The 17930-nt window shown below is 40.9% G+C and overlaps 1 protein-coding gene across 2 annotated transcripts in view; it reads right to left on the reverse strand.

Annotated features, from left to right (window-relative positions):
- The window catches only part of TENT4B (terminal nucleotidyltransferase 4B), a 61714-nt gene that overhangs the window by 10052 nt on the left and 33732 nt on the right, over positions 1-17930 (reverse strand). For both annotated transcript variants that reach the window (XM_019932485.3, XM_019932484.3), the window contains exons 2-5: positions 6630-6753; positions 4888-4934; positions 3345-3465; positions 2139-2246 (exon numbers count right to left, since the gene is read on the reverse strand). In XM_019932485.3, the coding sequence (XP_019788044.1) occupies positions 2139-2246; positions 3345-3465; positions 4888-4934; positions 6630-6753 (400 nt within the window). The remainder of the gene's footprint in view (positions 1-2138; positions 2247-3344; positions 3466-4887; positions 4935-6629; positions 6754-17930) is intronic.

The following is a 17930-nucleotide window of genomic DNA, read 5'->3' on the forward strand; positions in this document are numbered from 1 at the left end:
GACCGCCAGGGAATTCCCATCTCTTAAAGCACTAAATCAGTGGGATTTTGAAGAATCACTTCTTGCAGGTGGCACTCCATAGGCAGACCAGGGTCCTTCAGATGATTCTGCAGAGCCCAGAAGCAGGAGCCATCCTGCCCGCTGTTCTCCATGCGGGCGGGTGAACACACAGACCCACCTTCTGTGCTTTACAAAGAAGGGTGAGAACATCCATGCTGGCCAATAGGGAGAGTGTGAGTCTGTCTGTCACTCAGGCACACACTTATTAAGTTCTCTCCACAAGCCAGGCCCTGGGCTAGGGACGCCGAGGGGAACAAAGCAAGCACAAACATCGAGAAAGAAGTCAACAACCATCACCTAGGGCGGCAGAATTACTAGTGATTTCCACTCTTTTCTTGACACTTACAATGGAAACAAACCGCTTCCATGAGAAAGAAAAAAGTTTAAACTTTTGCAAATCATGTCAAAGTAAGCAAGCACGAGAAACAACAAAAATATGGAGAAATAATCATTTTTAAACACTACAGTTGAACTCAGAAATATAGTCTCTTTAAAGAACAACTAGGCAAATTTCCAACAGAATTTTTTCTGCATATATCCTCTGACCCAGAAATTCCACTTCCGGGAATCTTCCTACAATTTATTAGTGTAAAGAAAGATGTAGGCATGGAAGGATGTCCACCAAGCACCTTCTGTAACAGAAAAAACCACTGGAAGCAACACCGGGGAAGTGCTGCACAAAGCACAATAATCCTGATGAGGGACAAGCATGTAGTCAGTGAAAAGAAAGAAGGAACCCTGACTGTGCTGATACAGAAAAACCCACCAAAATATTAAGTTAGAAAAAAAGTATTAGACGTCTTGTATATAGCGTGCTATATTCCTTTTGTTAAAAATTTCAAGAAGAGGATAAAAAGCAAAGAAAAAAAGCCGATGAAGGCACATCCTATGAAGCTGGCCTAAGCATGTAAGGTGTAAGGGTGACTCACTTTTCACTACCCTTTTATACTGGTAAGATTTTTTTATCATACGTATTATCCTCAATTTTAAAAAAAGTTTCTTTCTGGTAAAAAGAAACTTTATACATACCCAATACCTCCAAAAGAGTGGGATTACAGATAATATTTCTTTTCTTTTTCTGCTTTTCTATACTCTGCTCATTTATACAAGAATATGTTTACCACAGGAGAGTTAAAATTTTTTCTGACATAAAAAGAAAAAGGTGAACCTGAAGAGCTGCTAAAAAAAAAAAACATCGTGGGGGCTTCCCTGGTGGCACAGTGGTTAAGAATCTGCCTGCCAATGCAGGGTTCGAGCCCTGGTCCGGAAAGATCCCACATGCCGCGGAGCAACTAAGCCCGTGCGCCACAACTACTGAGCCTGTGCTCTAGAGCCCGCGTGCTGCCACTACTGAGCCCATGCGACACAACTACTGAAGCCCGCGTGCTCTAGGGCCTGTGCTCCGCAACAAGAGAAGCCACTGCAGTGAGAAGCCCGCGTACTGCAACGAAGAGTAGCCCCCGCTCTCAGCAGCTAGAGAAAACCGCGTGCAGCAGAGAAGACCCAATGCAGCCAAAAATTAAATAAATGAATAAAATAAATAAATTTATTTAAAAAAAAAACATTGTGAATGGAGAGAAATGATATTCTACATAAGCCAAAGCAGTTCACAGTTTTAGTTTTGGGAGAAAAAAGCTGATGGGTTTAAGCATGTGAAATGTTCTGAAGATGATGTTGACAAATTCTGCACTATCTGGGAAGAAAACAGAATAAGCAGAAACAGACTTAAACCACTTCAGGGTAAGATAAGGACACCTGCAGGACCTATCTTACAGGTGACTTGGGGATTAAAATCTAGAAAAGGCTCCCTAGAGAGGGTCTTAATCTGAACTCTTGGAGAGAAGTTCTTCAAAAGCTTCCTCAACCCTTAATTCTTACTTGAGGTCACATTATAAATTACTGATTATTACAAGCAGATTCAAGGAAAGTAAAACCACTGCACAGAAAAGAAGCATTTGTCAGCGATACACATATAAAGATAGTTTAGCCAAGTATATCCGAACACCACCACAACAGAATCTCAAAACACAACTCCATTTCTAACATTTTCACTGAATAAACACTATAAATTCTCTGACCTTGGTAAAATCTTTGATGAGGTCAGCTGCTCTCACACCATTCTGTACATTAAAGCTGATATCAACTTTCACTTCGGTAAAAGAATCTGTTAATTTAATAATAGGTACCTAGAAAGAGAAGACAGGTAAAATTTAGATACTTTAACCAAATCAAATGACAAAATCAGGGGATGGAAGGTTATCAGACTTGAGGTCTTCACCTCCTCATGAGGACATAAAAACACCGAGTATCCTGAACCCTCCGTACCATAGCTGACTTGGCCTTCTAGATATTTTACATTACGTATTTAGCATTAACCTCATGCAATATATTTGTAGTTTCTACTAACTGAGAGTTCTGAAATCAGGTAACAAAAACTTTCTCAACATTAATATACTTTGGAGAACAGTTTCCAACTCAAGAAAATCAAGAATTGTGAATGTCAGCCCACAGCGCCGAACCGTTTCCAATAAGAAAACCGCTAGATTCTTAAGTCACACGCAGTAAGTCGCTGGCCTTTTTGGTCAGTTTTGCAAACAGCCCAAAAAACAACCTAACAAGAGAACTTAAAATGTAAGAATGATTCTCAAATGAAAAATGATAGGATGATTTATATGTGATATCAGGAATTCTTTAAAAAAAAAAAAAAAGCTCTATTTCTACCATGCATTAGAAAACTCAGGCCAGCAAACTTTGTGTACGGAACTGGATTTCCAAATTAACAGCTTTTAATAAAAAACAATACAAGTTGTTTTGCTCTAATAAAACCCAATATGCAAAAATCCAAACTTCTAAAATAGACATATTTATTTCTAAAATGAGCTTCTGTGAAAATTCTTTAATGTCCATTCTGTTAGTTAAATATAACTTGATTTACAAAATTTCAATAAATACAATTCTTCAAGGATACAAAATATGATAGAAAAGCAACAGCTGTGCAACTATAAACTTTATCAGATATCCACATTTTTACTTATGTTTTTATATGAAAAAATCTCTACATTATGTATGATAAATTGAATAATATTTTTTAAAGAAATGTACAACCAGAATAATTCATTTGTCTCACAAACACAACTTTTTATGTACAAACACTGTGATCATGAACAAAAGGAAGGAATAATTCACTCCCAATCCGACGGTGCTCACCAAAATTAAATTTTAATTTTACAAGTTTCATGTATAAGTAACCTAGAGAGTTTAAGATGAAATGTTGAAGAACTTACAGTTGCTTTGTCTAGAACTTTCACTGAATCCTCATCTGCAACCTTATGCTTCCGAAGAGCTTCTTCCAGGGTCCAGAGGGGTAGGTTCTCCCACTTCCCAAACACCACAAGATCGATGTCACTGAACACAGAGCACACCCAAGAGTTGTTTCAAGAAGTGAGAAACTGTACTTACTCTAACTCATTCAAGCTACAGGCAGCAGGTTAGTACAATGGAATTCTATTTCTCACCCTGCCCATGAAGACTGAATGTGTTGGTGAGGACTGTTTTTAGAGAGGAAGTGGAAACTGGTGATTTTAACAACCTCCTCCTTCTCCTGGTCATTTCCCGGGGTGATTTTAAAAGAAGTAACACCTCAAAAACACCAGTTAACGTTTCCTGTTCATAAAGGCTTCTGGTACTAAAAAACTTAAGACCTTCCAAGTGAATGAGGTTAACGGATTGTGACTTACGTTATTAAGTATAAAAAGCAAGATGCAGGCAGTGTATCTAGTATGCTACCATTTGTGTACAAAAGGAAGAAACACACATTTCCTTTTATATGCATAGAATATCTCTGGAAGGATATGCAAAGAACTGGTAATAGCAGCTCCTCCAAGGAGAGAAACTGGGGGAGAGAGGTGGGATCCAGACTTTGCATTGTAATTGTGTGTGTGCTCTTTTCAAATCTGAACTAGGTAAATGTAGTACTGTTCATAACATTTAATTAAATTATTAGAAAGAGTGACTCAGGTTTTGCTGAGGCTCAGAACCTAAGTAAGGAAAAATATTAATGGACTCAAATTGAATATTTTATGGCTTTTGTAGGCCTAAGACAGCAATGGGAAGAATGGAAATTGCTAGGATCCAGCCACTTTAACACATTTTAAGTTTGGGTAAAGTAGAGTGAATCAAACTCAAATGAAAAACATGATGGGTGCCTAGAGTGCGCTTGAACATTTGTTAAAAGGGTAAATCTCAGGTTGAGTGCTCTTACCACAATAAAAACAAAAACATCATAAATGTTTTTGCTTCGTAGAGACCACAGCATTTCAATTCTTAGAGGACAGGTACTCACTCCTCAAGGAAGTCTTACTAACCCCCAAAATCACCCCCAACACACACACCCCACCCCCAGCTATGGGCCAAGACAGCCCTCATTTGAGAAGACCGAAACAAACAAGAGGCCTGAAAAGACCAAGACTTCCCTCAGAGGAGAGTCTGTACCCTGATTTTCTGAATCAGAACACTGGAACAGGAGCTAATAGTATGAGTTCTCAATAAAAAATGAGAGACCTGGCATTCCAGAGAATACAAAGTTCTAGAGCATAATCAGGTGTTTTACCATAATATGACATTAACATCTGTGTTAGTGGGTTAAGTTACAGGGTTGAGCAGTTATCTGCAGTGATATTCTACTTCAAGATAATTCAAATAAAATACAGGTAAGTGAATTTTTGTTTCATAAACCTGCTTTGTTTCAACTCTTACACATTCAACAGTCAAAGTGCATACACTCTTAAAAAATGTACAATCCCTTATAAGTGCCATAAATGTACTAACCTAGTAGGTAAATACAGGCCAGTTTTAAAACTTCCAAATATCTGGACCTAAAAGAGAAAAAATTGTTATATTAAAATATCAGATGAAAAGCCACCAAGCTATGGAGAAATGCAGGGTTTTGCCACCCTCTACTGGTAATTTTTAGTACTACAAGAGCATTGTTTTTCTAACACCATGCTTTCATGAAGCGGGATCCCGTGGCTTATAGGCAGACATTCGGAATATAGCTTAAACTTATTAGGTTCAAATATGTAGACTTAAATAGAAACCTCTCAAAAGTAATGTTCAGGTCACTAATGTTCCCTGATAATCTAGAGATATAATCACAAATCCTTAACTTTTGTTCTCTCAAAAGGAATCTTCGCATAGATTACTGAATTAGGGTCAGACTACTTCAGTTCCAGGACAAGTGCCAGCCTGTAGGCCATCTCCACAGAGAACACCAGGCACTGTCATTATAACATCATGCCGTGGCATAAAATCAGGACGTATCCTATCTCAAATCACAGAGAACAGTGGAAGACTCAGGCAAATATGTGTTTGCAAGTAATTGCAATAAAGGATGAACAATGAAAACAGTTCAACTTTTGAGGTGAGATGGACCCAGGAACCTAATCACAGCCTCGTGCGCCTCATCTGCAAAAAAATTGTGGATAAAATCCCCCACCTCAGAAGGAGGAGGACTGATTTAGATCAGGGTTTCTCAACTTCAGCACTGCTGGCTTCCGGGGCAGATAATTCTTTGTGTTGAGGAGCTGTCCTGTGCATCATGTGATGTTTAGCAACCTCCCTGGCCTCTACTCATTATATGCCAGGAGCACCTCACCAGTCACGATAATAAAAAATGTCTCTGACATTGCCAGATGCCTCCTGGGGGAGAAACTTGTCCCCAGTTGAAAGCTGTCAATCTAGATCACATGGGAGGAACAACGTGGCATACAGTGGCTGCTCAATAAAACATTGCTAGTGTCCTCCCCTCTTCCCTGTACCTACAGTATCTTATTTGAAGCTTCTTTGTTTTGCCAACTGGACCAGAAAAACTTCCCTGGCTTCACCTTTACCAGCCCATGACGGAGTCTAAAGAAAAGCTATACAACACAATGTACAATGTAATGGATTCTAATAAGTTACTTCTTCGAATGCACAAAATTGTACAACAGACCCTCAAAGGAGCCCTAAAAAGTGAGCGTCCACAATAAGAACCACAAATAAGCAGAGGAAATCTTGGGCAAAAGTTTTGTTCACTGGGTGGGAGCTATACTGGGAGGCAAGGAGTGATTAGAAAAAGAGAAGAAAACAGCAGTTTCAGGAAAGTAGAACACACGTCTGCATCAGCCTAGGAAAACGAATTTCAAATGACATAAGAAATTCCTACTTGACATCTTCATTCAGCTGTACACAATTATGTAATGTTCATACTGACAGGCTGGAACAAAATAGTAACAGCGTTTTGATACATCACATCCAAATAACCCACTACTACAAGGAGGCTTTATTTGTCTTTCCTCTCTTTATAGTAATGATTCCCAAAAATAGTTTGCAGTTAGTAGCTGCTATTCAGTACTGCAAAGAAACAGTTTTAAGTAAGTCATCCAATTCAATGCAAATAATTAGGAAGCCCAAAATTCTCAAAGCTGAAGAAAATTCTTTGCTTTTAAAATTTCATTAGATCACAACTCGACAGATGCACATACACAGGGATATTACCACCTAAGCACCCTTCCACCCAGACAGGTACTCACGTCAGCACTGGGCCAGAGTTCCTTAATCACACTCTCGATCCTGTTCACCACCTCCATCCGCATCTTCTCCTCCTCTGGTCTTGGAGACATGTATTCATAAAAATCACTTATTTCTTCATGCAGACTGAAAAAAAAAAGCAGAAAAGTTAATATGAGCGGGGCCAGACTAGTGAGAAATCACTAGCTTAAATAATCTTCCCTAATTAAGTTTATAAGATAACTCAGCTGATGATTTTACATTCATAGATTTCTCACCTTAATTTTAAAGTTACAATCCATGCTAAAATGGGAACGTACAAAATTTAATCAAAATGCCAAAATAAATAAAACAAGAAATTCCAAATTCCAAGAAGCCTTAATAGAAGTGTACTAGCAGCCCTCACAGCACGTATTTATCCGCCTGTGCAGAGTATTTGCTGGGTGCTGGTGATTTTTAAATTTCTTAAATTTCAAGTGTAAGGCCTGGCCTCTGCCTTTACACTTCTGATCCAGTAGCTATGAACACAAGAAGATACAGAATCTAGGTGACAAAGACAAGCTTCCTGGCAGTGCGGATGACCCTCTAACCCCTCTGTAATCCATTCCTCACAGGAGCAAAACAGCGTGTCTTTCATAATGTTTGCTTAGTGAATTAAGTGTCAAATGAATAGGTCAGCCAGTGAATATCAGCAAAGACCTGAAAAGAATGGCTGGCAGACAAGGCTCCACGAAGGAGCTAAGAAGACTTCCAGAGACCGAGAGGTACGAGGCACACTCAGGGAGCACCGAGCAAAGGGCACAGCCTGTGGCGGAGGGAGGAGTAAAGGGAGGAACAGCAGCTGAGAGGAAGGCAGCACCTGATGACAGCAGGCTTTGAACGAAAAGCTAAGAAGTTCAGACCTTCCCCGGTGGTAACGGAACTATTTAAATGCTTCTGAGAGGGACCCGGGAAAGACTGACTTAAAAAATGGAGCATTTTAAGAAGATTCATCTGGCAGTGGTGCAAACAATGGATTGGGAAAGAGACGAGACTGGAGGCGGAGGAATGGCTCATAAATTACTGCAACTGTAGAAGAACTAACTAGCTGAAGGCCTGGAGGATGGTGGAAGGAAAGAAATGGGCTCCAGAAGCGCCACACACACGGACACAATGGCTGGGCCGCAGGGCATGACCAGCAATGGAAAGACAGGAGCGGGGACACCTGCAAGGGCTGAGGCCTGAGCGGCTGGGGGCATCAATGAACAAGATGAAAGGAAAAACTAGGCTGGCTGAGGGGCTGGGTGTAGTCAATTACTACTGCAGAATAGAAGAAGACGAAAATAGCATTCCTTAACAAGCTGGTGCAACTGTGAAGAGCTACCTCTAGGAGGGAAAACTGAATATAAAACGGGAGGAAATCTGCTAAACTTGTGTTGGACGCAGACAAGGTGGGAGGCCGGGCTCCAGGTAGCTGGAGGTAAGCCAGAGTGAGGTTGTGCTCGTGGTGTCTCAGTCTAGCACAGCTGTGATGGACCAGGAAGCCAGGAGAAGGGCACTAGTTAAATAGCAATGGGTGCCAAGTGCCAGAGGGGAGCATGCTGGGGGGCAGTGGGAGGCAGTGCAGCCTCGAAGTAACAGAATCTGGAAGGAGGGGTGTGCCCGCAGCGGCAAGCCCATCTAGGTCCAGAGCGGGTCTGGGATTCACAGGAAGCTAGAAACACCAGGAGATCCAAAATGGTTATAAAGAAAGGAAAGAAAAATGTCTAAGTCCCAACCTCCGCTGCTATAACATTTAAAATGTGGCTGAGTAAGCAATCAACAGTTTCTGCCTCTTCTGATGTTTTATTTTTAGACAGAGTCCAAAAAACTTGAGTTCCAGACTCAGGCTCTGCCTGAGGGCAGCTATGTTCTTTTTGAAAAGCAACTGACACTTTCTGGCCTTGGTGTCCTCAGGCACGACCAAGGGGTTGGCAACAGGGAGCCTTCTCAGCCCCTTAGTTTCAAATCCTGGGCCATTTGGTAAGGAATGATTTATAGCAGCGTTCTGCCTGTTCACTGTGCAATACCACAGAAAACTGGATTTTAAAACTCCAGGGAGTTCTGCAGGTGGAATCAAGTCTTCCTTGGTATGCTTCTAGGTACCCTAGGATCTTCTGATTTACTTTTAAGCTTCCCAGGTTTTAATATATTCTCTAAGGTTATCCCCTTTGGCTTCTTAAAGACAACAGCTAAAATGACTAGTCATTACAGAGTTTCCAGCTTGCTTTACTCTTCTGCACTTTTGGCAGGGATGAGGGCCACAAATAAACAACAAAATAAATGGACTTCTTATCTAACTGGATCATTTGCTATGTATCAGAGTTTATTTGTGGTTCGAAAGCATATCACTGTAGAATACTTCCATTTTAACCAATGGAAAAAACCTCCTAAATTTGACTGTTATCTATTCTACAAAGGCCCACTTACACATTTTCTAACTCAAATACAGGCAAAAAATATTTAGCCTGTCTTCCAGTTAATCTTCAAGTCATATGAAACTAAGTAAGAACACTACCGAGCACCTGTGTTCAGGGCATTACAAGGAAAAAGGCTAGTCACACATGATCCTGGCACTGGGTAGTTTCCATCTAATGATGAAAAGAAATACTCATTTGAAGTAGTTTTGTGATGTGTAATATATATATTCCGCACTGTTCCACCACAGGCAGGTTGCAGATGAACAGGAGTGCTTTCCAATGATGATAGCTTCGGGAAATGGAAAGGGGTTGCCTTGCAAGGTAGTAAGGTCCCCGTCACTACAAGTATAAATAAAAAATACTAGATGACCATGAAGCAAACAAAGGTCTTGTAAGAGATTTCTGAACTTGGTAAAAAGTGGAGAAGATTCTAAAATTCCTATTTATCCCTAGGCTTTTAGGTTTCTAATTAGCACATTAATTTGGAGACAAGATATTACAGTTTTACGTGACAAATCCTTAAATCAAGACTACCCTAAACTTTAAAAATCCATGGAACCATCTTCCCATTTAGGAAAATATGGTTCTACAGCTTATCTGTAGATTTGCATTTGCCATATTGGAAGGGGGAAAGAGGGATAAAGGAAAAAGGGAGGGCTATTAAAACAAAAACGTACTGGAACAGTAAGAACAAGAGAACCCATCTCAAGCCTGCCAGGGTCATCTCTTTACCCACACCAAACACAAACATCACTACCTATATCTCGTCTATATTTAACTAGCTACTTATAAAATGCTTAAAGAACTAAGTGAGAAATGTTGGTATATTTAGAAAATAAATTTCCAGTAAAGATTTTAAAATAATTCTGAGGGGCTCTATCCCTGTGGACTGCATAATTTTACTGGCATGGCGCCATGTACATCTAGGGGCTTCAAAGATCCTGAAGGAACTGAATCCCATTTTTGGAGTAACTACTGCATGCCTGGCACACTTCTGAGTGACATGATGACCTAATAAAGGCTGGAAACTAGAGAAACTTTGCAAGTTTGCTTTCACATATTAATGCAACTTTATGCCTCTGAAATCAATGACTCAGAGAAAACTTTAGTTTCTCCCACATCTGGGTCAAAACTCAATATGATTAATTAGTAAATATTGCTGTATGCTACATACGCAGCCTTACGGTTTCTCATCTTAAATTAATAAAATACAACTCTCCTGTGATCAAAATTCCTGAGTGATCAAAACACAGTGCCCTCTATCAGGATATCAATGTTTTCTTTTTATAAGATAAAGTGAGCATGAAAGCATACCCACTCCCTGTTTTTAAAGGAAAAGTACATAATATAAAAGCAATATGATAAAGTAGGTGCTGCTATACAACTGGAGAGGATACCACCCCCCAAAAAAACAGAATCAAAATTAACTTGCTGGGGTAAAATTTACGTTAATCTCAAAATTAATGATAATACAAAAATTTAAAGTGACAAGGAAGAAATATCAACAAAAACTAGCTTCTGTATTTTAAAAAGTACAACCCCACAGATAATTTAGGTCAAAACAGAGACATGAAAAAAAAAAAATTGCTTCTGCTCTGAGAAAAGTTCCACCAGGGAGAAATGTTAGCCTTTCAAAATGGCCCTCAAAGGCTCCGTTTCTCTGGCTATCAAAGGGAAGACCTGCTTCACACCCTTTCAGCTGGGTTGCCCAGGGTGGCGGTGTGAGTCTCTTAGGAGCTTCTGTACCCTCAAAACCAGAGGCAACATGGCAGTCTCCCTGATGCCTCCAGGCCAAGGCAGGCAGATCACCCACTGCTGGCCCCGCTGCTCAACACTGCCCCCTGCAGTTCAGCCAAAATCTGTTCAGGGGCTAACCCTGCTTCCTGAGGGACACCTGTCCAGCTTGCAATGTGCCTGAAAACACTGCCACATCAAGGGCAAGCTTTCCAGTTTCCATAACTGAAGTCCTCATTAATTATAACTTCAGATTTACATGAAGGCATTGACAAAGTTCTATTCAATTACTTCCCCCCCCCAAATTTTAAGATTAATAATAACCAATTTTGACAAGGACATATGGAAAAGGCACTCACATGCTGTATGTAAAAATATAAATTACTACAACCTCTCCAGAGGTTGTTGTATTAATTAGTGATAAATAATGCTTATATAAATAATTTTTAAAATCCCATTATTTCATTAAAATCAGGATCTGGAAGAGTATCTTATCTGCAGTCCCATGTTTACTGCAGCATTATTCACAATAGCCAAGATATGGAAACAACCGAAATGTACATTGACAGATGAACAGATAAAGAAAACATGGTCTATATCTATAATGACATGTTATTCAGCCTTAAAAAAGGAAATCTTGCCATTTGCAACATAGACAAACCTGAAGGACATTATGTTAAGTAAAATAAGCCAATCAGAGAAAGACACATACTGCATGATTCCACTTATAGGCAATATTTAAAACAAACTCACAGAAGCAGAGAACAGAATGGTGGATGCCAGGGGCTGGCATAGGGGTGTGGCTGGGGAGTTGTTCAATGGGTATACAGTTTCAGTTAAACAAGATGAATAAGTTCTATAGATATGCTGTACAACACAGTGTCTATAGTTAACAATACTGTGTTATGCACTTAAAAATGTGTTAAGAGGGTAGATTTTATGTTGTATTCGTACCACAAAACAAGCGAGGGACACAAGGAAACTTTTGCAGGTGCTGGATATCTATTACCTTGACTGCAGTAATGGTTTCATGGGGGGATGCATATGTCCAAACTCATCCAGTTGAATATCTGCATGAAATACGTGCAGGTTTTTGTAAAGCTGTTTAAAAACAAATCCCCTTCTTTTCACCCTTCAGAAATATTTCCATGAGGGAACAAGGATATTCACCACAGCATGATTTAGGATACTAAATAATTGAGAAACAGCTTCGATGTCCATCAATGGGATCCAATTAAATAATCATAGGAGTACTCATTGACCTTCCCTTGAACTATAGCCAATAACCCATTAAAAAGAATGATGAAGAGCTAAATGAGCCGAGAGAGAAAGATCTAAGATTTGTTATGTTTAAAAGAAAGGATCCCTTTCATGTACATTAAAAAGACACACACAGGGACTTCCCCGGTGGTCCAGCGGGTAAGACTCCATGCTCCCAATGCAGGGGGCCCAGGTTCGATCCCTGGTCAGGGAAAGAGATCCCACATGCCGCAACGAAGATCCCGCGCGCCACAGCTAAGACCCGGCGCAGCCAAATAAATAAATAAAATAAATTTTAAAAAATAAAATAAAGTAATAAAAACACACACACAAAGAGAGAGAGTCACCATATGTTTCTATTTGCATTACAAGTTTTCTGGAAGGAGAACTGTTAACAGTGATGGCTGTGGGGACAGGGCATGGCAGGAGAGGTAGGGACACTTTAGTTTTTTATTTCATATCACTCTGTATAATCTTGTAATTTTTTTAAAACCACTAGTGCTTATTTGTTTGTCTGCTTTTCTAACAGGAATCATCATTATCTGTTGGGCGAGATTACAGGTCACTTGTCATCGTCTTTATATTTTCCATGTGAAAAATACACACGTGTATTTCCCCAAAGCTTCGCCCCACAGAACATGGTCTATATACCATACTGTTTATGGTGACTAAACCTGGTGAGTGAATTTGGGGCTGGGAAGAGACTCACTTTTTTTAAAGTATACACTGATATATATATAGTCTATCATTTAAAATGCATACACGTTAATTACCATTGTATATTTTTATAACAAGGAAAAATATCATTAAAGAAAATTAACACTTAAAGGAAAAAGACTCAGCTTACTCTAATAATCGAGCTTTGCAGACCAACAGGCTACACACCAGGCAGCTGGAAGACTTGAGCAGAGAGGGGACCCCAAACCCGGGCACGCAGCAACTGACACATGACACAGTTGGGAAGTTACGTCATGCATGATGCAGTGAGTATAGTAGTAAGTTTCTGCTGCTGTCTGACTCACCCCTTCTAGGGACTTAAATCTGTGTGTATATGCAAGACAAATTTCTGGAAGAATACATAAAAACTGCTCGCAGTGGTTTCCTCTGGGGGGAGGGGGTGGGACTGAGGTCTGAGGTATAGGGATTTATACAGCCTTTTGTACTGTTTGATTTTTTTCAAATGCAAGTAGGCACCAAAAGAAGTGAATAACAGCAAGCCCTGAGGCAATCCCTAGAGCAGTCTGAGTGACATCTTCAGGAGGCTCTAGAATCTGATTTTTACAAAGAAATTGTCACACACACACACACACACACACACACACACACACACACGTCCTATATTTCCGGCTGCCGGCTAGACTCCTCTACCTATATGTCACCTCAAACTCATTCAAAATGAAATTCCTTGTCTTCTTCCAAAACCTAGCCTTCCTGCTTGCATTTTCTTCCCTGAGTTATTGTTTCCCCAAAATGGAAACCAAACTGGTCTTCCTGCCCCTAGCTTTTCCCTTCTCTGGGCCATCTTCCACGTGATCACCCTTCCTCAAGCTATCTGTGTCATTTCCTGATGCCTCTTCCCCCCCAGTACAGCCACAAAGAACTGTGCTGGTACACGCCAGGCCTCCTCAAGAGCCCCGCCCTTGTACAGGCAGGCCCTGTGCCTGGAACACCTTTTTACTCAGCCTTTGCGAGCTCCACTAGCACCTCCTCAGTCAAGTTCCCAGAAGCAGTGTCACTTCAGCTCCTCCGCAGCGCTCCTGCCCCTCTAGTCTTAGTCCTACCTCCTGCCCAGCAGTCAATCCAAGCGAGTTCACAGCAGATGCCCTGCTCACAGGCCTCCCTGCTCCGACTCGACTCTCCGAGGCAGCTCTGTGTCCCCAGACCCAGGACACAGTACGGAAAAGCACTTCTTGAGGAAGGGACCCTCAGCTGACATATGTACATCTACCCACACCCACGTCCACATGTCATAAAACTTCATGTCAGGCATAGAAGATAAGAATTTTTATTTTAGGCGCTAAATATAGGAGTTCACACAAATAGGAAACACACTTACATACTAGAACACTTGAGAGAGAGTGTGAAAGGGATTTCCTGTCAGGAGACAGCGCAGGGCTTTCGTTCATGTCTCTTAGCCATTTGCCCCCAGACCTATCTGAAGAGGTGAGACGTTCTTCCCTCAAAAAAGCATTAGGAAAAAGTTGTCTTCAAGTAGAAACAAATGCCAAAGGCATTTATAACCAGGGGAACATGAAGCTTCTTTCTTCACAGCTCTATCTCACCATAATTCACTTCCAATATTTTAAAATCAAATTGGCAGTCTTACACTTCAAATAGGGACAACTCAGTTGAGAATTTAACAATGAGAAGACATGGTATTTGAGGGTCATGTTATCCACAAAAAACAAAACTAACGTAATAAAAACCAAATTTGACAGATTTTTGGCAGTAAAATTATATTTAAACACATACATCAGGATCTGAGATTAAGAATACCAGGTTTTATTTTGGTTGTAATCAAGAGAAAAAACAATAATATATAAAAGCACTAAAGAGAAGCAATTTTAAAAACCCTGAAGTTATAATAAAAATAACTGAACCTGGGGCTTCCCTGGCGGTCCAGTGGTTAAGACTCCCCTGCCTCCAGTGCAGGGGGCACAGGTTTGATCCCTGGTTGGGGAACTAAGATCCCACGTGCCACGCACGTGGCATGGGAAGGAAAGAAAGGAAAGAAAGGGAGGGGGAGGGGGAGGGGGAGGGAGAGGGGGAGGGGAGGGGAGGGGAGGGGGAGGGAGAGGGAGAGGGAGAGGGAGAGAAAGAGGGGGGGAGAGAGGGAGAGAGAGAGAGAGGGAGAAAGAGGGAGAAAGAGAGAAAGAGAGAAAGAGAGAGAGAAAGAGAAAGAAAGAAAGAAAGAAAGAAAGAAAGGAAGGAAGGAAGGAAGGAAGGAAGAAAGGAGAAAGAGAGAAAGGAAGAAAGAAAGAAATGTGTCTCAAACTGGCCCTGTAGATACTTCTTCTAAGTCCATACGTTCTCTATGAGAATTTTTAAATTGTGTGTTTTCACTTCAATATTACTCTAATAACATTAGCATGAGCTTGTTCTGGATCATCCAGATGCTTCTCTGGAAACAGAGAGCTGCCCAGGGATTCTCCAGCCCACATGCTGTTGTGTTTACCATCAAGCTAAGGCCAAAGAAGAGGATTTTAATTGGTCTGTACTAACAGTCAAGAACAGGGTAAGACCTGATACACGTATCACACACATATGCCAAGTAAAGGTCAAATGGCACCCCTGAACATTTCTACAGTTTTCAGAATAGAGAAAAATGATGAGAGAACTGAGTTGTCACATGGCAAGGTACCAAAGGCATTTCCAGTGCATTCCCAACACCACAGCAGGCAATATCATATTTACATTGAGAGTAGCAATATGATCTGCGTAAAACATCATCTGTCCCATAAATTAATTTTAATTTTATTGATTCTGTCATTTTATCTGTATTTACCTGGTTGTTTTGTTTTTGTAACCTTTTTTAAGCATAAGAAATTTATCCTTGTGTGCATTCTTACATTATAATAAAAATAACTCAAGCTAGGGTGCCAAGAGCAGTCGATGGAGAAAGGACAGTCTTTTCAAAAAATGGTGCTAGGGGGCTTCCCTGGCGGCGCAATGGTTGAGAGTCCGCCTGCCGATGCAGGGGACGCGGGTTCGGGCCCCAGTCCGGGAAGATCCCACATGCCGCAGAGCGGCTGGGCCCGTGAGCCATGGCCACTTAGCCTGTGCGTCTGGAGCCAGTGCTCTGCAACAGGAGAGGCCACAACAGTGAGAGGCCCGCGTACCGAAAAAGAAAAAAAAAAAAAGAGAGTGAAAAGACAACCAACAGAATGGGAGAAAATATTTTCAAATCATCTATCTGATAAGGGATTAATATCCAAAATATACAAAGAACTCCTACAATTCAACAACAAAATCAAATCCCAATTCAAAAATGGACAAAGGACTTGAATGGACATTTCTCCAAAGAAGAACTATGGATGACCAATAAGCACATGAAAAGATACTCAACATCGGGCTTCCCTGGTGGCGCAGTGGTTGAGAGTCCGCCTGCCGATGCAGGGGATGCGGGTTTGTGCCCCGGTCCAGGAAGATCCCACATGCCGCGGAGCGGCTGGGCCCGTAAGCCATGGCCGCTGAGCCTGTGCGTCCGGAGCCTGTGCTCCGCAACGGGAGAGGCCACAACAGTGAGAGGCCCGCGTACCGCAAAAAAAAAAAAAAAAAAGACACTCAACATCAATAGTCAATTAGAGAAATGCAAATCAGTACCATCAGATTACTTCAACCCATTAGGATGGCTATTATCAAATAAACAGAAATTAACAAATGTTGGTGAAATGTGGAAAAATCGGAACCCTCCTACATTGCTGGTGGGAATATAAAATGATTAGCTCAGGTGGAAAACTGTGGCAGTTCCTTAAAAAGTAGAATTACCATATGATGCAGCAATTCCACTCCTAGGTATAAACCCAGAAGAACTGAAAGCAGAAACTCAAGATACTTATACACCAATGTTCATAGCATTATTCACAATAGCCAAAAGGTGGAAACAAACCAAATGTCCATCAACAAATGAATGGATAAACAAAATGTGGAATATTAGTCGGCATTAAAAACGAAGGACAGGGCTTCCCTGGTGGCGCAGTGGTTGAGAGTCCGCCTGCCGATGCAGGGGACACGGGTTTGTGCCCCGGTCTGGGAAGATCCCACATGCCGCGGAGCGGCTGGGCCCGTGAGCCATGGCCACTGAGCCTGCGCATCGGGAGCCTGTGCTCCACAAACAGGAGAGGCCACAGCAGTGAGAGGCCCGCGTACCGACAAAAATAAATAAATAAATAAATAAATAAATAAATAAAAACGAAGGATATTTTGATATATGTCATAACATGCATGTTAAGAACATTATGCTAAGTGAAACAATAAGTCAGACACAAAAGGACAAATATTGTATGTTTCCACTTATATGAAGTACCTAGAATAGGCAAATTCAGCGGGAAAGCAGAACAGAGGTTAGTTACCAGGGGCTGGAGGGGAGGGGGGAATGGGGAGTGACAGTTTAATGGGTAGATAGTTTCTGCTTGGAATGACGAAAAATTCTGGAAACTGATAGTGGTGACGGTTGGACAGTGATGTGAATGTACTTAATGCCACTGAACTGTATACTTAACAATGGTAAATTCTATGTTATGTATATTTTATCACAATAAGAAAAACTTAAGCTAACACTGGATATCTGCCAAAAATGTTTTATGAAGATCTTAATCTGAGAAACACTGCTACAGAGTTAGAATTAAAAATTAAACCATTTATGTAATGCTTAAAAATATAGACACCAATGGTATATATTGCTATGGATGTAAACACAGAAGCATAAAAACATCAGCGTTGCAAGAGTGGTTACCTCTGGGAAAGGAGGGAGGTAAATGGGAGGTGTGCCAAACGCCGTTCAAGTGTACCTGAAAAGTTATATTCCTTATGTAAAGGAAATAAAAGAAAAAAAATGGAAGAAAAGAAGGGAGGGAGGGAGGGAAAAAAAGGGAAAAAGTCAAATTTGTTAAATCCAGATGGTGGGGACTCAGGGGCTCATTGCTATTCTGTATCCTCTCCATATGTCTGAAATAGTTAATAATAAAAATGTGAAATGACTAAGAATCAAAAGTTTACATAATAAGGAATTAAAACTTCCTTTAGCCATTCTACACAATGAATGAGCAGACAGCCCAGACACAGGCCATGTTCCCAATTTACCATCAAGAGCACCTTCCACTTCCCATCTTCCCCTCTCCCCATGGATCTAAGCTGCCACCAACAAGCAGTCAGAGTTGTCAATCAGCATTC

Source organism: Tursiops truncatus, chromosome 19 (genome assembly GCF_011762595.2).
Source record: "Tursiops truncatus isolate mTurTru1 chromosome 19, mTurTru1.mat.Y, whole genome shotgun sequence".
NCBI classification, from domain to species: domain Eukaryota; kingdom Metazoa; phylum Chordata; class Mammalia; order Artiodactyla; family Delphinidae; genus Tursiops; species Tursiops truncatus.